The following is a 24,508-nucleotide window of genomic DNA, read 5'->3' on the forward strand; positions in this document are numbered from 1 at the left end:
GCGAGAGGCCTACGTTCTGTCCCGGAACAACGCTTTCCATTCAAGGCGCTAGCACATTTACAACGCCGACAAGACCTCGATGTAGCGGAAGATTTCTGTGCTATGGTTGCAAGCCAGTCAACGGGCTCAAGTTCCCTTACTTTTAATTACGTTCCTAACCCACGGGACTCACGCATGGATCTTCCGTTCACCACTCAAGTGCTCGACGCGGAACTTGCCTTATGTAACCGGTCGTCGTCACCTGGCCCAGATGGCATGTCTTACCTTATATTGTGCCACCTCGGTGAGCAAGCGGGAAGTGCACTGCTGCACATCTTCAATGAGTTCTGGGAGAGTGGAAACGTTCCTCAAGAATGGAAGACCAGCCGCCTCGGTACCGCTCCTCAAACCTGGCAAGTCTCCTATAGAGATTACTTCATAACGCTCAATCGCGCTGGCTAGTTCCATAGGGAAGGTGATAAAACGAATAATCCTCGCCAGACTTGAATGGCACCTGGAACGCTACGAAGTTTATTCAGACGCAATGGCTGGCTGTCGACGTCACCGATGCTCCATTGACAACATCATCAATTTGGTTACTTACGTTCAACATCAAAAGGCGTGTAAGCGATTATTGATGATGATGTACCCTCGACATCAAAGGAGCATATGGAAATGTTCTTCGTGAGGCTATATTAGAGGCCCTGGAAATGGTTGGCCTCGGCGGTCGACTCCATCGTTGGACACGCAGTTATTTACATATGCGGTCTCTATTTCTGCATACCGAAGGCGGCCCAACTTCTCAACACTATACACACCGTGGAGTACCACAGGGTGGGGTGTTGAGCCCAAAACTCTTCAACCTTTCACTCATTGCTCTCGTAGAATGCCTACCAAATACGGTGAAGTTGTCAATATGTGCCGAAGACCTATGCGTCTGGGCATCTGGCGTGACGCGTCCTCAAGTGGGTGCAAAGCTCAAATAATATGCGACGTTGATAACGACGTACCTTAGCGAACAAGGACTCAAGACTTCCCCAGAAAAATATGCATTGGTCGTGTTTAGCCGGAAACCAATGAATTCATACGCCATATCCATCGATGGACAAAATATATCTTACGTCAGGACTCACAGGTTCTTAGGAATAATCATCGACCGTGACCTCTGTTGGAGTTCCCATGTCACCTATACCTAAAGAAGCGCCTGACAGCCATCTGTCATCTCTTCAAGTTTCTTGGAGGAAAATCCTGGGGTACTTCAGTACACGCGATGATGCAACTCTACAGGACGCTGTTTCTCGGGTATCTGAAGTACAGCTTGGCAGTGCTGACCAATCCTGTAGAACTAACATCCGTACAATCGAAAGTGCTCAGGCATAGGCGCTTAGGGTCCGTCTAGTGTTGCCACTATGTAAATCAACATCAGAAACCATTGCAATTGCGCATGACTACCCAGCCAAGATTCACATTATTATGGAAGCGCTCAGAGCACACGTCAGGTACCTTGCTCGCTCCCCTTCCCACTTTGTAGCCTCACTTGCCAGAAGACCGACCACGTGACTCTTTTTGTCAGACGATACTGCCTTATCGTGTATACCTTCATTCAGGTTACACAGCTGCAGCGAGAGTTTTGTTTCCACCTTGGTACTTGGCTCAGCGAAAAGTTCGACTGACAAGGCCAGGAATTCGAACGAAGGCACAACTCTCGTCACCAGCTCTCAAGCAACTTTCGCTGATCTTGCTGTATGAAAAATACAGCGATCATACCCATCTATACACTGACGGTTCAACCACCGTGGACGGTTCTGCAAGATCAGTGTTTTTTCCTGCGAAAGTATCTACCTTGAAGTTCAAGACATCACACCAGACGACATTGACAGCAGCGGAGCTTGCTGCTCTTCGTAGCGCACTTCGCATAATTCGTGAGGAACCACCTCAAAAAATGTAGTTTCGCCCGAAAGGCCAAGCATCAATTGCGATAGCAAATTAGTAGAGAGCTATTCGGAGTAGGGATAGTAGTTCTATCGGCTGCATAAACTTGGACACCTTCGCTTACTAACTGAGTTAACAAGCGTGGTGTCAGCGCGCACAAGCAAACATGAATAGATCCCACTGAATGACCGTAGACAACGACTGTGAAAACGCCGGCAGCAAGCGCAGCTGCCGCAGCGGGCGAAGGTACGTGCGGTCTATCGCTTCAGCGGTAACTGAGCGGCGAATGCACAGCGCGTACAAAGGTCAGAGCCGTGTGGGGATAACAGACGGTGCGGGCGACCGCCACAGTCGCGGGCAAAGTACGAGCGCAGTTGTTGGCAGAGTAGAAGCTGCGCCCCCCCCCCCCTCCCTCCCGCGCTGCCTTTCCGCTTTCTTGCTTTCGCGTGGGAGATTGAGTGGCAAGTTCCCCTTACGCCCGGTTGCAAGATACGCCTTTGGTGTCGGAGCACAGCGTCACCCGCTTCCCTCCCTCCCATACCCCCACGGCCTTTCGTGCGACGGTCGCGTTTGCTTTCCGCCGTGCGTTCGCTCTCCGTGATAGCGCGCGTCCCCCGCGCGCTTTCGCTCGCGCATACGGCGCGCGGCGACGATTTTATCGCCCTTGAACTTTATACGGAACCTCACGGCGAAGGCAGAAATCCGGTTTAAGTGTCCATATAATTGCTATCTCAATAAAATTGAGTGCTTTCAGTGACTCCAAGGCAGCTCTACATTGCTTCCTTTGACCCTACGAACAACTAGTCCCAGAAATCCGAGAGCTCCTTCATCGCCTCGTCGAGCAAGGACACGACGTCACCTTTCAGTGGTTCCTAGCCACTGTGGCGTAATGGGCAACGAACATGCCGATGAAGCTGCTCTGTCTGCTCGTGAAGACGGCGTGCAGGAGCCAATCCCGCTGTCAAGGACAGATGCAGCAGCGAAACTTCGAGTGCTTGCAAACGATGCCACACAATCATTGTGGAACACACTTAGTTTGCAGCCCACGCGTCTGCATTGACTGGACCCCTGTCTTCGACTTCCACCTCCACCTGGACTATCCCAACTCGAAACAACGGTACTTTGCCGATTGTGGCTTGGCGTCGCATTTACGAAGTCATTCGCTTTCCGCATCGGATGGGAGGCTAGTACTGCGTTTGACCACTGCGGTGACGAGAAAACTATCGAACATGTATTTTCTCATTGTCCCCGATACAGCGCACACAGGCAGTCACTCGCGACCGCGCTGGCGCGTCTTGAAGATCGGCCGCTTTCGGAGCAGACAGTCCTGGAACGCCAGTCTATACCGCCGTCACCCAACAAGTCAGTCAAGGTACTCTTCAAGTTTTTTTGCGTTCGAGTGGACTATCTGACAGACTATAGTTCTCGCGGACGTTTCCAGCCTCCTCTATATTTTTTCTTTTTTTTTCGTGACGGCTTTTTCTCACCCCTATTCTTTCCGCCTTTCATTTGAAGTGAAGTGAAGTTTATTTTCCCTTTCATACAAAGGAGGAATCCGGGGCTAAACGCTGGAATGCCTGACGAAGGCCTCGCCTCTCCTGATCAGTCTGACATCAGAATACACAAACATGTTTATGTACACAAACCCCTTACCCTTACCCCAGTGCAGGGTAGCAAACCAGAATCTTTTCGGGTTAACCTCCCTGCCTTTCCCACCCCGTTTCTCTCTCTCTCTCTCTATGGGCTATCATTTTCCCTTGTCATGTCACAGGTCAAAGTGCGCAGAAGTTCTAATATGTAGGAAATATCAGGCAGACAAGCTTACCTCCACTGTCCCAGAGCCGTCGTCGGGCATGAAACTGCAAGCATTGCCCAGGTTCTTGGTCAAGAGGCGCCGTTTCTCGCGGTGCAACTCACTCACGTTGAACGTCTTGTCCATCGCTGAAGAATAAAATATGACCTTAATCAAAAGTTGTACACTGGGTAGCGAATGTTAACCGAAATCAAGTTCAAAGCGTTCCGAGTTACGCTGCCCTTAACATTCGAGAACACGCTGTCGCTCAAAACATTGGGATGTGATATGTTTACGCATTTACCAGGAATTATTCTGATATCAAATTGCAACGAATGATTGAGCTCCTTAACCGAGAAAGTGTAAGGGTAGGGTTGAAGATTAATATGCAGCAGACAAAATTAATATTCAATAGCATGGCAAGGGAACAAGAATTCATGGTCGCCAGTCAGCCTCTAGAGTCTGTGCAGGAGTACGTTTATCTAGGTCAGTTACTCACAAGGGACCCTGATCATGATAAGGAAAGTTGAGAAGAATAAGATGTGTTGGAGTGCATACGGCAGGAATTACCAAATCCTTTCTGTGAGCTTACCACTGACGTTCAAATTAAAGTATACAATCATTGTACTCTACCATATGGGGCAGAAACTTGGAGGTAACAAAGAAGCTCGAGAACAGGGAAGCTGAAGAGGTTTGAGAATTGGAAGATTTAAGGGGCTTTGGAAGGCTGACACAGTAAAATCCAGCTCCTGCAGCTGAAATCACCGTCTAAACTTTCATTGAAGCGCAAAAACATGGTTTGCTCCTTCGTGTACTTTCCTAGCAGCTTCGTCGGCGAGGTCGGTGCCGGAGATACCGCAATGACTCGGCAGCCACTGAAACACGACGTCGAGTCCTTTCGCGATCATACGATGGTGCATTTCCATTGCCAGACGCGAAGTTTCTTTGCGGGCTATAACTGATGCCTCGGTAAATACAAGGTGTTGCAGGAACACATGCGAAAGGCCCTTTTTTTTTTTTTTTTGCAGATTCTACAGGACAACGTTCTTCTTTCTTCTTTCTGGGGTTTTACGTGCCAAAACCAGTTCTGATTATGAGGCACGCCGTAGTGGAGGGCTCCGGGTTAATTTTGACCACCTGGGGTTCTTTAACGTGCACTACAACGCAAGCACACGGGCGTTTTTGCATTTCGCCTCCATCGAAATGCGGCCGCCGGGGCCGGGATTCGATCCCGCCACCTTGTGCTCAGCAGGGCAACGCCTTAGCTGACTGAGCCACCCCGGCGGGTCTACAGGACAACGTGCCTTTCATCTTAGAATTTTGGGCACGACCACAAAAAGTATTCAATGTCTCCGGTCTCGTCGCATGCCGTACAGTTCGGAGCATTGATTCGCCCCGTCTTAAATAACCAGGCCGGTGTACTAACAGATCCCGTCCTTATTCGATATAGAAGTGAGGCTTCCTCTCGGTGAATGAAATCTCTTGGTTACGCAAGGCATATGTGGCGGAACCAAGAGCGACCCAAAGTGATTTCGAATGCCAAACTTTTTCACTTGATTACTCTTTGGAGAGTTGACTTTGGGAGGATGATAGAGCACTGCGTATGCAAGCGCATCAGCTTTTTTGTTGCCAGAAATACCACTGGGGAAGGAAATCCACTGAAACTTTACCGTGAAGCCTTTGTTGTTGAGTTCTTTCACGAAGGCTAGTGATTTGCGTGGGAACTTGATAGATGGCAGACCACGGTAGAGTTGTAGATGCTCAGTTTCGAAGTGCCTCAAGTTCAGCGCCTCACTGGCCGCGTTTTCCAGTGTTTCACCGATATAATGATGAGGAAGAAAGGAGGACATTTTGAATGAAAAGTGGAGAGGTTTTCTTGGCGGCCCGCCCATCCTGGTAATGCAAGAGAATACGATGACAAATAAAATGATACACACAGGACATACGACCCTCAACTCACACATACCGCAACATACAATAATAAAGCATCTCGTTGAGACCAGTGTTTCTCAAAGTTAGGAGCTTCATCGCCTAGGGCACTTACTCTGCTGCCGATAAAATTCCAAGACCTGCAGTTTTTCTCTCTTTTCCTTCCTACCTTCTCCTATAGCACATTCCTTCCCCTTCGTCCCATTTCCTGCAGAACGGCATATGTAGGCGAATATACGCTGGCTAATCATTCTACTTTTCAATAAAGAGTTTTCCCTCTCTCCCTTTCTCATAGAGCGCCTTCGTAACGCGGGACTCACAGGTTGCCCTATTCCATAGTTCAAGTACGTGTTGTAGCTCAAGATGTGAAGTCTTGCCCCCAACACTGGACGACCCTGGACTCATCTCATGAACCCAGTTGCTCTGCGATGTCGTGACCCTGTACGTTGCACAAGCCGGTCATTGCACTGCATCCTTACCGGCGATGCGATCGAGCGCACCCTTCCTGCCGAAGATGGCGCTCTGCTCTTGCTTCCAGGAGGCGAAGTACTGTTTGAAGATGGGCGGCTCAGCGCCGCAAATGACGCGTGTCACCTGGGACCACTCCGGGTAGTCCCGGTATTTGAGATATTTCTGCGAAATTGGAGAGAGCGAGTAGACGGATGGAAACGCTGAAAGCATCAACATTTTAAAAAATATATGTTCGCGTCATTGGCAAGAAGTTCGCGAAGGCGAGTTCAGTGTACGAATCGCGTATACACGTACGTGTGCAGAGCACTCTTCAAAATTTATATCCGTATATTACGGCAGCCAATAGTATCAGCTGTTACGCGGCTGCTTATGGCATCCCTGTCTCCACATAGTATTGACACAATTTACCGTCCCATGGCAACACGGACGCCTTGAGAGACACCGCTATGGAGGGTTCCGAGTTGTTTTGACCACCTGTGGTTCTCTGGTGTGCACCCAAAGTACGGTGCAGGGTCGTTTTGCATACCACGTCCACTGAAATTTTGGCGGAGAATCGAATCTGCGACCATGGTGCTCCGCAGCAGAACGTTATAGCCAATGAGCTATCGCATCTGTTCTGCCCCTTCATGTAACACGAATGCCGTGAAAGAAAACCGGTAACAATAGTTGGAAAAGATTGTATTATTATTATGGATCATGTAAACATATATAAACACCACAAAGAGAAAGAAAAGCGGGTTAGCAATAGGGCACCACGCCCACTCGCTTGTAGAGGAGAGAAAAAGAAAGAGAAAGAGAAGGAGACAAACGAAGAAAAAAATAGAGAGAGGAATGAATTGAAGGAACAACACATTACACATTTGCACACAAGAGTACGAAATTACAGACGAGAGTCTAGTCCCGCGGTTGACAAGAATTCCAGCACAACTTTGGGAACCTCATATCGAATTGAAGCACGACGTTTTCGAAACAAGACATAATTAACCTCACTTCGCAATTGATACACAGAGTACAGTAGACTGCACGAGAGACATATGCAACTATTAGTCCGGTGTAAGAGAGATTTCAAGTAGCGACACCTTTAAAGTATCGTGCATGAGCGAAAAATTCACGTTGCCAAAAAAAGTTAACTTAGTTACTTAGCACAGTGTATTAGGTGTTTGCCAGAAAAACTATTTCATCCCCTCTGTCCGTATTCTCGTATTTACAGGCCAGACCCACGAGAGAGAGAAATGAAAGTACCTGAGCCAGGAGCATGGACTCCTTGCGTTCCTTGGTGCTCGCCCCTTTGCCGACCCAGACGAACAGACCGGACACGCCGCCGTCCAGAAGGAAACAGTCCTGGCGGAGTAAGGAAGAGGCACGTAGTGGAGATGATATCTCGCGTAAAATAAACCGCAAAACTTCCATGCTCAGGCGCTTATAGATGGCATAAGTCTGAACGCAAATATTTGCACGTCATGAAAACAGTGATGTGTGCGTAGGATATAAGATCTGTGATATTGGGTTTAAATATTTATCTGCGATACGACACTATCTTCTTATCAGACAAGAAAGAAAGACTGCATTGGCACAGTTGCTTACGTTTACTGGACAGTAAGTTTTTCAATGTAATTGATAGAATTCGGAACCTGTTTTGACATGAATGGCACTTGCGCTGAAAAACATACGGCCCTGGCCTCAACCAGATCCGGTGACGCTGCCAGTGAACAGTTGGTTTTAATTCCACGAAACCACCGCACTATGATTCTTGGCTGAATCCTAGATCCTGCTACCGAGCCTTATTGAGGTATATTGCCTAAACTCGCGTGGACGTGCATATTTAATCATTTATTTCATTGAGCAAGCTTCAGAAGTGAAAAAAAGAAGCATATATAGCGGCTTATTTCTAAAATATCCAGGAGAAGCAGTTCTAACTTAAAGATTAATCGTCTTTTAATCGGGCACCTTTACAGCTCAGAAAATCTTTTCAACTCACGTTGGGGTCCAGGAGCGTATGAGACAGCGGTTTATCGCCGACCTTTTCCACTTTGAGTTCACCATCGGCGTCCGAAATCCTGCATAAGGTGAGAACTGTCACTGACCTCCTCCTACCTAGTTTCATTTTTTATATTTTTTTATAACAGCAGCATCCTCAAGACTGTGACAGTAAAATAGAGAGCGAGAGAAAGCAAGGAGAGGAAAATTGAACATTAGAAGTATTCTGTGAAGCTTTTATATGAAAAGTAGGAGAACAAGGGAAAAATTCGTCCCCTTTCCGTTTCTTTCTTTTCTTTCTGGTATCTTCTGCACAAGTGACCATCTTTCAAATGCCATGTGACAGCCCACCCGAAGACATCACACACTTTTTGCTCTGAGCCGTACGCTTTTATCTGGAAGGTATTAGAGCGACCATTTTGATCTTCTGTATTAAGTCTTCTGCCGCCTTCCAGTCGTTCGGGCTCTTTCTGTCAATTATACTTCGTCGCAATGCTTTGAATTAGGTCGCGGAAGACGACGTCAACCAGTAAGCAATTTGAATGTATGAGAAAATACAGCGCGTTTGCAAGTGCGTCCACAATATGGAAGATTTCAACATAAAAAAAGAAAAGAAAACGCGAGGCATAGTTACGCGCAACTGGCATTGAATTGCATGGCTGCCCATGCTTCAGTGCGCCCGTCCCTGTATCCTGCAGCGTTTTCACGATTACTCTATAGGAAACAGACAAAAAATTAAGCCAGTTCCACGCTTGTGAAATCTGATGAAACAGCGGAGTTCTGCAAGCGTGGGTGTATAGCGTAGTGGGTATGACGCTCGCCTTCGGACCGTGAGTACCCATGTTCAAATCCTGCCTCGCCAAGAACGATTATAATGTTTTTCTTTCTTTCTCTCTATTTCCCTCTCTCTCTCTCTCGCTCTCATTTTCTCTTTCTCAGACCCATAGCAAGTTGTGTTACAATCGTCGGTACAATACAACCATATGATTCCCATAAATGCATGTTCTGCAAGCGTGGGTGTATAGCGCAGTGGTTATGACGCTCGCCTTCGGACCGTGGGTGCCCGGGCTCGAATCCCGGCTCGCCAAGAAAGTTAACATTGTTTCATTTATTTCTTTATTTCTCTCTCTCTCTCTCTGCACCTCCTCTCTCGCCACTCTCCGACCACCTGTGGCTCGCGCGCGCTTCGTAAATCTTATCAACGCTCGGCATAGTTCAACCTCGGCCTTAAACAGCTGCGCTGTTGAAAGGGGCAGAGCGTTATATGCAGCTCTTTCAACGAGCGTCGTATGTGAAACCAGGTTAAAATCCGGCCGTTGTTAAAGCCCTGCTTTATTTCGTCGAAATACCAGCGGTATCCCATCATCGTCGCCAGAGTCAGTAATGCCCTACTTCATTTCATCGTAAGACCAGCGGCATCCCATCGAAGCGAGGTATGGGCTGAGAATGTCTTTGTATTCTCTCATCGCTTGGTGCGGGGCTGGTATACGATATCCGTATCAAACAGTGCCCCCTAACCTCTCTCTCTCTCTCCCAGGACTCCCTAACATACTCCTCGTTGTATGTCGTGTAATCATGCGCATTCTCTCAGCACTATATACGTTCCTGAAGCTCTCCCCGAAGCATCAGCCAAACAAGTGGAAGTAGAGTGACCCACCAGCCGCGAATCATCACTGGATCAAAGCAATCTTCAATGTCCTTCTTCGCCGTATTGCCACAACCGAAAAGGATCTTCGGGCCTCAAAAGACACTTTAACATTCATTTAAACTCAGTCGTTTCCCCTATAACCTCGTAACAACCTGTGTTACAAATGCAGGATTATTAAAGATAGTCCCTCCTCTCTCTCCACACGCTCACAAAGACACGCAAACAACCAAACGAACGAACAAACAAGTGTGTGTCGAGATCGGCCTGCGACATCCATTCCAAGCATGGATAATACATATAATGGAGAATACATTCACATCAAAGCAATTTTACGTCAAGGTCACTGCACCACATTCGAGCGATTATAAAGCTTTTTTTTTTTTTTTTTTTGTCTGTTCAGTGATCATAATAAAAAAAAAGGGCAGCTGCGCCTGTACATTTCAAGCTTCCTGCAGTGTTAAGAAACCCTCCTTTCGAACCATCTCTTTCGGTGACTCAGCGGCAGCATGCTTTAATTAAAAATTTAGCCTGATGTTCGCCTCTAGTTTCAAGTTCTATCGTAAGGTGCCGCGGAATATGTTGAGGACGTAAACGAGAAGGCACCAATTGGGCACGGCAATATAGAAGGCTAGCTTGGATGCACATCGTACTCGCTCAATAATTGACGTACCTTCGCAAGAAATGTATACAAAATGCACCTATAAACAGGGCCACGCACACTTACTATTGCGTTTTCCAATCAGCAGATTACTTTCTAGATCTGTAATTAAGTGACAGGAGCGACAACGCGCGACGTGCGAACAATGTATATTAGCAATTGGAAAATAATAACCTGGCTTTTGCAAGTGATACAGCAAATAACGGGAAGCGAGAAACTCGTAATTTCACTTTCTAATTAGCCAAATTGCGAAGGATATACAAGAACGCAGAAAAAAAAAACGCCGTAAGGGCGCGCCAAAGATACATAAAAGCCACGTCGACAGAGCCCTCTTTTCTTCGCACGCGCGCTTGGTGCTCGTTTTATGCGTGAGAGAGGTATAAATTAACCGCGCTAATTAAACTAGGCGCCAGGAGAGCGAATGCCTGCCTTTTTTTCGCGCTTACGAGGAACACGGGCACGCTCTTAATTGCGAGAAAGGCTAAAAAGAAGACGCAGACAGTGTCGTCTGCGAGACGCTTTTGTCGACCCTGAAAACCGGGATCGCTGGCAAGCATCCCGTCTTCAGCGTTACGAAAGCACAGCCATATATCAATCAGTAAGCGTCACGTATGGCGCGAGTGGACACTGCTCAATAACCTTCGTATACTCCTACGTACAGCATTTCGAGAATACGCTGATAGCGAACTGGATGCTACAACACGTACTCTGGCAATCAAGGATATATATACACTATAGTTTGCCGTACGTAGGCACGCGAGCGAAAGGCGTGCGGAAAACGGTGCGGATTGAGCGTAAGTAGGCCCTTACGTTGAAACTCGCATGGTGCAGAGTCACGTGGACGCTTACGATTGCGCTCGTGACTGTAGAAGGCGCCAGATATAGCCTCCATTCCAGTGCCTTAGGATTTAGTCATTGTCATAAACAGTATACAGCTCGTCTCTCCTTCTGTCCTTTATCACCTTTAACTCCCTTTATCCCCTTAACCCAGCCCAGGATAGCCAGCCAGTGCATACACTGGCTAACCTGCCTGTCTTTCCCTCTCTTTTTCCTCTCCTCCTTCTCAAAGTATGACACTCGGGTTTGCGGGGCTTCCCCGAGACCAGGGAAACAAATAGGCGAGAAGGACTGTGTCAATCCTCTCCGCCCCTCCTTCCAAGAACGTATAATTTTCTAGTGAGAAAAACAAGAAATGTGCAGCTTTTTACCAGCGGCGAAAAAACACTTCCTGAAATAAACACAGAAAAAATATTTAATTTATTCATTATAGAGCACCAGGCTGATAACGCCACCCGAAATTTAGTCCACGACTCCACCATTGCTCGATAAAGACCTTTTATAGAAACGGTAGTCTTAGCGAAGCACTTCCCGTAAACGCGTCGCGTGGCCAATGAACTCACGCAGTCTAAAGGAGCAGCTCATGCGAAATAGCACGCATATGCGCTCAGCAACCTAATGCTTCATCAGGCTGTGCCGTTGCTCGCCGCGTTGCGCCAACATTGTATGGCCTTTAAGTGCCGCGTGTGAGCTCCGTGAGCGCGTCTCAGGCTCACCAGCCATATGGACGGCGCTGTTTCGATAAGCCGAGAACGAGAGAGAGAGAGAGAAAGATCGCGAGGCGTGCCTCTTCTCGCGCTAAAAATAACGCCATCAGCCACCCCGCATCGCTCGCAGACGCTTATCTGGCTTATGCCAGGCCCTGCCCTCACTACCATTTTGCTCGCATTTGAGACTCCGTCGGAGCGGCTTACCCGAGAGCTGTATTCACCGGAGCTCGTTTGTCTCGCTACACGAAAAAGGCCAGCGTCGTCGTAAAACGCTCGGCGTGCCAGCCACGTCCACATCGTTAACAAACGATATCCCGAGCTGCTTATCCCTGTCCAGAACTTTCACATCACCCACCATGCCTTGCGGTGAAGCTATAAATCTGCCCGGGATCACTGTTTTAATAAATTCCGGGGTATTACGTACCTAAGCCACGATATGATTATGAGGCACGCTGTAGTGTGGGACTACAGATTAATTTTGACCACCTGGGGTTCCTTAATGTGCACCCAATGCACGGTACACGGGCGCTTCTGCATTTCGCCCCCATGCCGGGGTACTACGTTACCAAAACCTCGCGTCCATTTCTCGCGACTGACACATGTCTGTCACTGCCTTTAGCATCAAATTTCTTGAGCGCATATCTACTATAGAATGACGAACTCAATAGCAGAAAACGGTACTCTTTAGCTAAAGCTCAAGATATCCGCATCTGAATCAGTGGTATTAACAAGACTAGGCAATATCGAAACGTTCCACTAGTACTTTTAAACTAATACGATAAAGGGTTACGATATCACCAGCGACATCAATATATAGCCATTATTAAGATGCAGCTCTCCAATACCAAGAAACGAACAGGCTAATGACTTATTCAGGCGATGGCGGTTGTTACGGATGCCGACCGGCCGATGCAGCAAGACTTCTACAAATGTACACTTGTTCTCCACGTTCCCCGTTTCTAAAGCACAATGACTAGGCAGCGGCAGCGCGACAGCGCATTCGCGTCGAGGTTGGATGTCAAGAAGACAACACGTTCTCTTTAGTAAAGCGGTCTCGCGAATCAGCTTCACGTGCCTCGTCTGTGCTCCTTGTTACACGAGAGAAATACGCGTCTTAATGATAACAAGGTGAGAAACTTTGCGTTGGTGGCGTTGCTTCGTGAATGCTAAGCGTCACGTTTGACTGTACGCCAGGGTTGGCCTCCCGGTGCGTCTGCATGCTATACGAGCAATTCAAATCAAAACAGCACAAGTTGATTGATTGATTGATTAATTGATTGATTGATTGATTGATTGAAATCCCTTTACAATCGGACCGACGGGTGGCTGTCACGTTCCGAGACCCTCGGAACGTGACAGCCCAATACGGCTCTTACTTCGCCCACAGCCACTGGTTGAAAAGCACCCACCGTACTCCAGACGTCAACAACAAACACATCATACAGCATTTGAAAAATAAATAATTTTGTTGCCGTCATTGCACGCTGCCAAAAATTAAAGCGTATTTCTCGCGCTTAAGATCTGCGATACGCTGATCGCGTTTCTAAATTGAGGGCTGTATACGCCAAGGTTACGCAGAAAATTCATAACCTTCTTTTCTTTTTTCAGCCGACACCACGAGTTGTAGAGTTTTAATCAAAGGTATGCAGTAAACTCTCGTTAACTCGAACTCTGAAATCTCCAATTATCGGATAAGTCAAATTTCTTCCCTGGCACGGAGTCAACTCCATGGGTTTTTCACCCCCTTATCTCGAAACGCCACTGTGCCGAACTCCGGATATCTCGAAACCTAGAATGCGAAAATGCTGAAAAAAAGACAGTACCGAAACATTTATTTGCACTTTCTTGCGCAGATGTGGTATATAAAAAAAAAAAATTGCCCGCCAATCCACCCTGTGAAGGTGGTTGGAAAGCGAAGCTTTTCACGCCACCCTCACGGTGACTGCGGCGCACTTGATATTTCACACACTACAACGTAACTTTAACCACGGCCTTTATTATTATTTACTTCACAACAATGTTCACTACTGCTTTATGATCGGTGTGATATACACTACTAGACTACCCCCATAGTGGGGTAGTCTAGAAAATGAACCGAAGCAGTTACTAGGCTGGAAGGGTTTCGAATGACGTCAACCCTCTTTCAAGCAGCTGCATAAGCTTTGCAACAGCTGCAATCTAATCTTACGGACCGCGCCGAGCCTGTTTCCGTTGTTTGCCCACAGCCCTTATCATCCATCATGTTGGCTCATCACTTTGAAGCTTGTTTTTGTGGTTTTTCTTGCGAAAACGAGTGCTTAGTTGTACGCTGAATGCCTGAATTCAAGTAAGCTATACTGCTATACCTGCAATTGTTAGCGGTTCGTCGGGATCGTTTTTTGCTTACAACGACGGACACGACAGAATCCTTGGCTGGTAGAGGTACAAAGTTTCGCTTTAAAAGTGAAACCAGGGCCGGTATTTCGTAGCGATGCCTTTTCCGATGCTAATGCCTTTTCGTGCTTTTCGCGCTTGGTCAGCGGTCAGAGCGACGGTCCGCTCACGTTATCAACGGGATCAGCCGGCCGTGAGCGGTGCATGATAAGACTAGCATAGAATAAAGCATAACGCATCGCGACAAAATACCGGGCCATGGCTTGCAATTATGTCCCAATGCCTTTTGCTTGATTCTACTTGCCTTTTGCTTGAACTGCACCGAGTGCAGCCAATGACCAAGCAGACCAGCATTACAAGTTTCCTTTTGTGGAAAATAATGACTCGAGAATCAACTGCGCCGACCTGAGTTATTGAAACCGCATTGCACCTGTGCCAAATGTCCGCTGTATGTATTCACCCCCTACCCCCTTTTTTAGGGGCCGTGATTTTGTAGCGATGGTTTATCCGGTGCAGTTCATCTTCGCGCTTTGTCAGTGGTCAGAATGACGCTCTGTGGAGGTTATCCTCGGTTGAAAACTCCGGGGAACCGAGAACGTTCGCGAGATTCTTAGGGTGACTCGGTTTCGAACACGGTGTCAACATGCATCTGCGCTTGCGCTTATATGTGCGAGGTTCGCCGTCGCCTATATACGACCGACGTGTCGGTTGCTGGGTCGCACATGATATCGGAAAAAATTATCTACTACAAGTACCGCTCCTGCTACATTGAGCTTTTGTGAGTAAGTCGGCGGTTACCGGCGTCATGTTGGCTTTACGCGGTGGCTATGCTTATATTTTCGTTAACTCAGCTATCTCGAAACTCCGCTTATCTCGAAATGTTTTCCAGTTTTTACTACTTCGAGCTAACGGGGTATTATTGTATATAGTCGTGCCCTTGAGGTGTGTTTAATGTCAACCGAAGTGGGGCGTGCACAACCGGCAGGAAGCGTTGCACCCCGCGTGTTTCCAACCTACAGCCGTGTGGAAATTCAAGGCACGGAATGCGTCCTCAAAACGACGATTCAAAAGCAACGCACACCCACGCTGGCAGAGGCGGCGAAACAATACTTGCCATATAAGAACGCGCTTATCGGCTCGCGGGGCGGGCGCGCATATGCAAAGCTTGTCGTACCTGTGGAGCGAGACCTCGGTGTCGATGGAGCGTTCGTGTTCGACGTCGTCGCCCCCCTCGGCGGCATCCTTGACGTCCGCGGGCGAGCCGGAGCCGAGTTCCTCGAAGAATTTATTCACCTCGGCCTCGCAGCTGTGCTCGTCTGCGCAAGGGTGGAGAACGAAAACGCAGCACGGCCAGGGTGAGATACGCGAGCAGACTGAATTAACTCTCCCGCAGCCGTACGCCTCGCCGTCACCGGCTCGCTACACTTTGATCGTTATGGGAAGCCGAGTGCGCGGGGCACAGCTGCCCGCAGAGCAACGAAACGCGCGCGCACGCTTGGAAATCTATGCAGGCGCACTGCCAACAATAAATTTATTTTTGCGCCTTTTTGTTTCTGTGTAAAAGCGTGTGTCTTAAGGTGGCTGGAGAGACGACAGGAATAGCAATAAATGACCGGTAAGATACGTTTGATGGAAGCCTAAAGGGATTCAGTGTACAAACATATAACGGCGTAGAACAAAACAAGGACACATAGGAAAATGAGTGAACCGAAATGGTCCGAAAGGGCAATTAATAGATAGCGCTCACACTTATTGTTGGCTTCTTTTTCCAGTGCGCTTGCCTCTTGTTCCGCACTGGTTAGTTTTTTTTTTTTTTTTCACGAACTGTTAAGCCAGCGCGCTCCCGCACCGCTGACACATGCGATTTTAAATGTGGGCAAGGACCTCGCCCCTTCTCACCTCTTGTTGCAAAGTGAAAGGGCTACTATCTCGAGAAGAGTGAGGAGAGGGTAAAAACTTCTTCTCTACAGGCAGATCTAGCCTTACATACAATAATAGTTAGCGGCAACTGACCGGCCTTGGCGCAGACTTTTCGACGAAATAGTAAATATATTAATATTTTTCAATTATAACAAAAACATAGCGAAATTCTTATTCTGCATATTTAGCGAGAACAACTCTAACCTCCTCATTCAAATGCATGTGAAACGAGAAAAGACAGGGAGAACTTAGGAAGACAGATAATATTACTTGCCCTACACTGTTATGTGGGAAGGACGTACAAAGGATATAGTCCTTAATTAAATAAGATCACATGGCCCATTACTTCAATAATCCATAATGGCGTGCGATCACACAGAATCAAGCGGTTTACTATTTTTTTTTTTCAATGCATAAGCACACATGACAGCACGCATTCAGGTGAGATCGGATTACTGTATACAGCTTTGTGTGTAGATGACGGCCGTGGTCAGCGAGCGATATCGTCTGCTTCGTCATCGGTGTGCCGTTCAGTCGCCTTTGGGCATCGCGCAGTGAGTGCCTGGTCGTCACACGAAGGGCAATGAATATGTTGAAAATTCTCGTGCAAACGGTTAAAGTCGTGAGTTGCACACAAACGCCGACTGTTGACGGCCCCCGGTGATGTGGCGGAATAACCGTGATGTTCGCTTTAAGCGAGACCATTACGGTGCCCGCGGCTACAGACACTCCTTCCCCTCATTCCTTGCAGTAATAATTGCCTTTTTATTTGTGACAGCAAGTTATATTTAGTGTTTACAATGGTTCGTGAAGCCCCTTGTCTGAAGCCTCTTGCGTGTCATATGTGCCTCCGAGATGTGTAATCACGCAAAATTTTGCTTGCAATAGCAAGTTATACTTAGTGTTTGCAATGCTTCATACCATTTCGTACGAAACCTCGTGTGTATCATATGTCTACTGATGCAAGAAAAAAAGCATAAAAAGGGGCCGAAAAGAAGGTGACAAAGTGTGCACTAATATCTTGGAGCCAGCAGCTGTCATTCCCTGAGTGCACGCTAGATGGCGCTATAATACCACACCGCAGCATATAAAGCGGCTTCGAGCAAGGCGCGTAGTATATACCTATACTACATACGTCTTAATATCGCGAGCCGGTCAACGTGCACATGAAACGGTGACTGCTGAGTAAGAGCGCGCAGGTCGGTGGCCCCGCGTTCAAGAAGACCTGCACTGTACGTGCTATCGCAGATCCTTTCAGCCGCACGTTTATACGAAGGTCAAGCCGTTAAAGTTCTTTCTTGGCACGGAAGTGGACGCACTCAGTGAACGCCCGCAAGTGTAGGGCCTCTTCTGTACCTCAGGCTTCGGACGCGGGAAGACTTTCACGGAAGGGGATCGATGGCTCGTCCTCCAGTTTGTTTATTCTTCAAGACACGTGCCAGAGGTACGGCGCGGCGCCTGCTAGCCGCGTGAGCTACACGTGTGCGCCGCAAAGCGCGCGCCGCAGTGCGCATGTGTTTACTCGCACTCTCGCTAACTCCGCGTTCAACAGACGAAGTTGCTCGCGGCCCTCCGATGCTCGAGGCGTCATTAATGGCGCGCGATCAAGCGCGGCGACAGCGTAGGCGTCGAGAACGCCACGGGCCGTGGCGAAAGCCGCAGGTCATGATGATTCGACCGAAAGCGGCGGCACGACCTCGTGGCCACCAAGGTGGCCACCCGCAACGCGCTGCAACGGCGGCGTCAACCCCCCCCCCCCCCCCCTTTTTTTTTTTTTTTTCTTGGTTGGCGTGGGGCTCCCGCTGAGACGCGCCGACGACCCCGTGAGTTGTAGGGCGACCGCGCGATAGGAAGAAAGATGCAGTTCAAGGCTCCTTCCTCCTCCCGCTTTCTTTCGCGGTGCAATTTCCATTAGAGTAAAACGCTTATTAATACTCGCTCGTTTGACAAGCTTCACAACCAACATCGTCAGCCGCGCTGTAGGCTAGGAAACCATATTTACTCTTCCCTAGGCCCTCCGAGTGGCAGGAGTCGTCGCAGTCCTGACTGAAAACTCACTTTACATTACGCCATTTGCGTCCTGCATTTTTCGTACCTTTTTGTAACACCCTCCTACACCTCAGCAAAACCCTCCTATGCCTCTTGGAGTATGCCGCGTACCAAAACAACACCTTGTTTACTTTCCCGATCTTCTTTACTTTCTTTCTTTCTCCCTGCCTCTCTCTCTCTCTCTCTCTCTCCCACCTTCGTCACATAGCGTCACACAGCGCGCTTATCGACAATGAGCTACGGGGGTCCTGAATTCCTAGCAAGGCTCAAGCAACGGTGTTGCGCGTCGCTTGGGAGAGCCCCGTACATGCCCAGACACGTTGCGTCACGGTTGCCGTTCCGTTGCTACCGTTCCGTCCGGCCCACATGCTTCGGATAATGAATCACAATGGATGCAGGTTAAGCCACCTCACAAGGTGCAACTCCTTCAAACGCGGCCCGGAAATTGCTTAGAAGCTGAGAGACCATACACGGGCGACCTCTTCCCTGTCTGACCATTGGTGTCAGGGTACACCGTTTCAGGGGTTTCGCGTACTATTTTGAAACGTCTCGGACCCAGCAGCAGCAGCAGCAGCTGAGGCACTCCAGTACACCAGCGCTATAGAACCTAAGGGTGCTTTCTCTGGCGCTGCCAGAGGCACTGCTAGAGGCACTAGGGTGCTTTTTTTTCCATCTGACTTCGACTTCTAACGTACCCTCCTTCCTGCCTTGGATTTCAGTTTCTGACCCGACGCGCACGCCAGCTCTCCGCTCACGTGGCATGCACGTCTCTCGTGGTTGACGCTGTGTTTATGAAATGCGCCTGTCGCAGTTAATAACGACGCTGGAGGTGGTCGTGCTCGCGGGATGTGTTAGCAAGGTCCCAGAACGTAATGTCTCTCCTGTCCGAGTCCCACCACCTGGGGGAAAAAGTTATGCCACATTTTCGCTTATTGTCTAATCCTCTTTACGGCGCCGGAAGCGCTGTACCGTGAGAATATATCTACGCATGCATATTGTTCCGAGAATTGCAGTCATCCTTACTAGAAGGTATATCATACTTCCAGCTGTTAGTAGTAGGCAGTTTCTCTTTCTCCCTTCCCCATCCCTCTCTCGCTGTCTCTCTCTCTCTCTCTCTCAAAATAAATTTTTGTAGAGGACAAATTTCTTCGAAAGCCCCAAGTGCACGACGCTGGAATGTATACGATGTCACGTGTGCGGATGCATCCCAGTATATTCGACAGCAGTTCACTCCAAGGCCCTTTAAATCGGCTCCACCTCTTCGCTCGAATAATATTTTTTGTCAACCTGCACGCAACGCGATAATAAGGTGAATTTGGGGAAACTAGCGGAAAGTCCGATCTAAAATCTAACACAAATACACTGCCGTGGTACGTCTTCAAATATCCCAAAACGAGCAGAATAATCCAAACAAGCGGTTTACTTAAATTACGCTCCTCGATTGAATTAGAAATGTACGCTGTGTCATGTATGCAGGCTAAATTTACTCAGTACTTTTGCAGAAAATGCTCAGAAACAGGTCGGCGTCACTGTTTTAAACGTTAACCTTGTGCCTATAAGCGATGACGATAGCTTTCAAGCTTGTCTTCTGGGTCGGTAGAATGTAAGGATTCATTTCGTTCGACACTGTTCAAACATTACAATCCACCACTCACGACCGGGCAGCCGTGCTTATCTGATTACGTAGGCTAAGCTCTGTTCATACTACAGACAAGGAGACGATGGACGAAAGAAAGCTGCCTCTCTTGCACCCGGCGAAAGTGGATTTCCCAGTCTCACACCTGGTTGCTGACTAGAGTCATGTAATGTACGCGCCATTAAATTTCACACGAAGGTTCGAGGAATTTAAACGGTTCATGAAGATGTGAATTTGCCCCGGAAAATTAAAACAGATTAAAGAAATGTCAGCAAAGCACCTGAGAATTTTACAGGCGACTCGAAGGAAATGTGAATCCAAACTTCGCTTATTTGAGCAAAACTGGTCACACAAGCACCCAGTCTCCTGACGCCCTGTACGCATTTTCTTCTTCTTTCTCTATGTGGCATGTTGTTGGGAATCAATGTGCTGCAGCAATATTCAGTGAGACAGTCAGCATTTTTCATGGTAAAAAGAAAAATGTTCGATGTATTTTTAACGCAACTTTGAACCCAGACACGACTTCCCTGTGAATGAAGTTCCCGTAGTGCAAGTGCTGCCCTTCATAAGATTCGCATCGCATTTTATTTGGCTATGAACAACATACTACATAACATGCAAGTCTAGATTTGATGCTCCACATAGCAAGTCCTTCCGCGTGATTCTCGCAAGACTTGGAGAACACTAAGTACGGCGAATTCTGCAGTAACGCCTTTGCATCTTTCTGTGACAACATGATAAATTACTTTGAATTTTCATCTGTGTAATACTGGTTCACCCCGAAGAATGCAAACTCTCGCGACGTGGACTTAAGCCCTTCAGCTAGGTAATATGTAAAACGTGGTTGGCGATGGTGACCTGGAACTATCTCGTAAAGAATAGGTAAATTTCCAAGTGGAAACTCTGCTTCGGTTGTTCTTACATGAAATTTGCAAAGACCACGGCCTTTTTTAGGGCTGTGACACAGCCTCTCGGGAGTTCCTGGATGTCCGATTTCCTGCACGCAGCTTTGATCCGAGGCAACATAGCCCTAATTGGAAGTACACTTTGTTTCTCTTTGTTTTTCTAATATGAAATGTCTCTCCATCGCCTATCTGCTGACACATTTCCGCCAAATATGGCCGATGCAAACTACGCTGTAATCTCTACGCTGCATTGAGCAACAGTGTTAGAGTCGGTGTTTCCGTGCTCTGTAGCTTCGTGCGCTTCATCGACTACATGCGCAGATTTCACGCCCGACCAAGCAAGAAAATGGGCCAATGACAGGCCCGCACGTGCACGCACGCGTAGGCTCAGTATCAAGAGACGCGATGCCTCTTTAAGCATAAGCAAACTTTTCTTTTTTTTTGCCTCAGCGCTGGCATGAAAATGGTCCTGAATTGGGTCGGAACGAGATGGCAGGGTGAGCCTTAAGCCTCCTTCCAACAATGTCGGCGAAGTTGATTGATTGGTTGATTGATTTGCATTGCGCATTTAAGTGTATGTACTCGAGTGCTTGTTTGCATGCTGCCACTATCGACATACGGTCACTGCGGCCAGCAGTCGAACCTCGTTCTCAGTGGCAAAAGGCTTTAATTCCGCGGTTTGCATACCGGCAGTGTCAAAGGTTGCACCTGCATTCTACTCTCCCCTGCAGCCTTCTATAGCCTATCGTTGCTGAAGATGAAGGTTGCATTCCTGACTGAGGTGAAAGCGCTACGACGGAAGCGACCTACGCAAACGTTCATGGCACTCGAATTTCGACACCAAAAATGCTCATATTATAGACAGGTACGCGGCACTCGTTAAAGCAACATGTCGCACCTGACCCCGAGCAAGTTCCCGAGAAACTCTGGGACGTTGCAGTACTACTTTGCCACAGACTATATATTTCATTACCACTAAATTGATTTACACGTCATTTGCACTATTTTGGTGTTTTCTGACTCACAAAACGCCTGAAACAAACGATACTGAACAACTATCCACACTTACGACCGGAATGATTGACTGGTGAGAAATCGCCCCGGTGCGACGTCGATGTCCAGTGACCGGAAGCGTGCGTATCCGTTTGAATCAAGTAACAACATGTAACGGCTAAGCGGCTATGGTGTTGCGCTGCTAAGCACGAGGTCGCGGGATCAAATCCCGGCCACGGTGGCCTGCATTTAGATGGGGGCAAAATGTAAAAATGTCCGCGTCCCGTGCATTGGGGTACACGTTAAAGATCCCTGGTGGTCAAAATTAATCCGGAGTCCCCCACAATACGGCGTGCCTCACAATCAAATCGTGGTTCTGGAACGTAAACTCCCAGAACAGATTGCAAACTCAATTCAAGTGTCGCCATGGTTGCGGCGCACAATCGCTCGTGTTATATATATATATATATATATATATATATATATATATATATATATATATATACTGCCAGTTATATTTGCAACACTTTGTCTGACAGGCGTCAATACCTTGGGTGGTTATAGCAGAACGGTAGTTGAAACGAGTGCCGTGCTAATTGCGACGCTAAGAAACCGTGGGCGCAGCTGTCTGTGCCATTGTTATCTCGCTTTTGTTTAGTCCTCCCGAGGCTTGTATTGACCCGCGCGAGTCGCTCTCAGCCACAACAGGCAGCCACGCAGCTGCTTGCATCATCAGGCTGGCTTGCATTAGCTTTCTTGGAATTTTCCGTTGCATGGCCTGATACGCACGGTTGGGCACAACCAATGGAAGAGGCTATGCATTCCATGAAATGGGGGGAAGGGGGGGGGTCACTTGTTGCTCGTTAGTTAACTATATGCAAAGGTAGTCCTTAGTTGCACCCTCTGCACTCTTTCTTTTTCAGTACGTATTTCTATTCTCGGTCATTCACGTGCAACTGGCGTGCGATTGTGCAGACCGTTAAATTGCTCACGGGATGCGTATCGAAGGTATCGGCCATGTCATCTGTCAATTATTTGTCGCACTGTTCTCAATTCTATAGACGTGAGAGAAGTGCATAACGGTTGAAGTTTGAAAGCGTGAAACAATAAAATCCACAGACAAGCCTGTTCAAAATGGCAGTGCCAATGGTACTGAGTTTGTGGACAACGGTACTCGAGATAAAATGAAGCGGAAATAGCACTAGCAGGTTGTTGGAAGACGCACTTCTAATACGTCCAAAGCACGCTCACCACAAAAAATAAGTTGACAGTCACTGTAGCATACGCTAAAGAGGATGAAGGTGAAAGCCTGCGTGCTCACGAGACATTCATTTACTTAACATTCGCACTCGAATGCGCTGTTACTTCACATTACTTGTTTTTTCCACCAAAGGTGGTTCGACTCCCACCAAAGGTCGTGGGTTCGAGTGCCTTAATTAACTGTACCTTAATTAACTCCGCCTTAATAAAAAAGGAAGGTTGTGGGTTCGACTCCCACCAACGTTCGTTGGATCAAGTCTCTTAATTAACTGCATCTTAATTAAGGTAGAATTAGGGCGCTCGAACCCACGACCTTTGTTGGTGGCACCGTGATGGCACCAACACATGGTGGCACCATGAATTTTGGTGCGATAACGCCTGACAACGAATTTTTCAACCCATGAGCGATCTAATGCTTTCGCCTTAAAAGAAGGCTGCAGTGATTGAAGAACAACATACCGAGTATGTCGATCTTGCTTCGGCCGCCGTGGACGTCGTCGCGTATGCCCGTGGCCACCTGGATGGCCTTGACCCGCTCCAGACCGCCGCTTCGGTGACCCACGAAGACGTACACGTTGTCGCGGCAGTCGAGCACGAAGCAGTCGCCATGGTTCAGCGAGCTAGCCTGCCAGCGGCACCTGCCGCACACGGATATTGCGGCGCCCTTTGACCTGGAAGAGCCGCTTCTGCACCGTCTTGTCCACGCTCTGCAGGCCGGACTCAATGCCGCCTTCCAGGTACCTGCGTGTGGCACATGTTGCGTTTAGCGAAAGACGTGCACATTGACTGTCCAAGGTGTCTCGTAAAGGTCACCATCAGCGTCTTCCCTTTCTCGTTACGATTGACACGGTAAATAGGGGATGAACAAAGGGAAGACATGCAGGCTAACCAGTGAAGATTTCGGTTGACTGGTTTGAATTGGGTCATCAGAACAATAAGGATAGAGGAATTAACGTAAAGGAAAAAGAAATGAAGGAATTGCAAATCTGCAAAGACGTATCCTCGCGGACAACTTTCTGTGGCAATGAATGGAAAGTCACGGATGCAAAGGGCGCTCAAGTAAGAGCGCTTCTGAAAGAAGTCCCACATTTTCGTCCGCGTTAGCTTAAGCTGGGCAATACAAAAACGTAAACGCGTTATTTTCAATAGCAAATAAGACAAAAAACACTACTTAGTGTTAAATTTGACTTATCTTTACGCTTTTCTTTCCTCAGCGTCTGGCCAAATACGATGCCGCCTCAGGTGGAAGCTACGCTGATTCGGTATCTCTTCCAAGAAACCAAGAGCACTTTAAAATGCTGCCGGACTACTTGGCGCAGTAGCACATCGGCAGAAGCTCTGCCGCCGTAGCTTTCCCTTCATTGCCACAGAAAGTTGTCCGCGAGTATGGAAGCGTCAACAACTGTCACAGCCGCTTATCTCGGCAGTGACAGTTGAAC

The 24,508-nt window shown here is 48.0% G+C and overlaps 1 protein-coding gene across 1 annotated transcript in view; it reads right to left on the reverse strand.

Moving 5' to 3' along the window:
• LOC119442503 (gelsolin, cytoplasmic-like) overlaps nucleotides 1-24,508 on the reverse strand; it is a 104,472-nt gene that overhangs the window by 22,051 nt on the left and 57,913 nt on the right. Inside the window, 7 exon segments of the mRNA XM_037707405.2 lie at nucleotides 3,737-3,852; nucleotides 6,112-6,265; nucleotides 7,346-7,444; nucleotides 8,082-8,160; nucleotides 15,481-15,622; nucleotides 23,529-23,694; nucleotides 23,696-23,810. Coding sequence (XP_037563333.1) covers nucleotides 3,737-3,852; nucleotides 6,112-6,265; nucleotides 7,346-7,444; nucleotides 8,082-8,160; nucleotides 15,481-15,622; nucleotides 23,529-23,694; nucleotides 23,696-23,810 — 871 coding nt within the window.

Source organism: Dermacentor silvarum, chromosome 2 (genome assembly GCF_013339745.2).
Source record: "Dermacentor silvarum isolate Dsil-2018 chromosome 2, BIME_Dsil_1.4, whole genome shotgun sequence".
Taxonomy (NCBI): Eukaryota; Metazoa; Arthropoda; class Arachnida; order Ixodida; family Ixodidae; genus Dermacentor; species Dermacentor silvarum.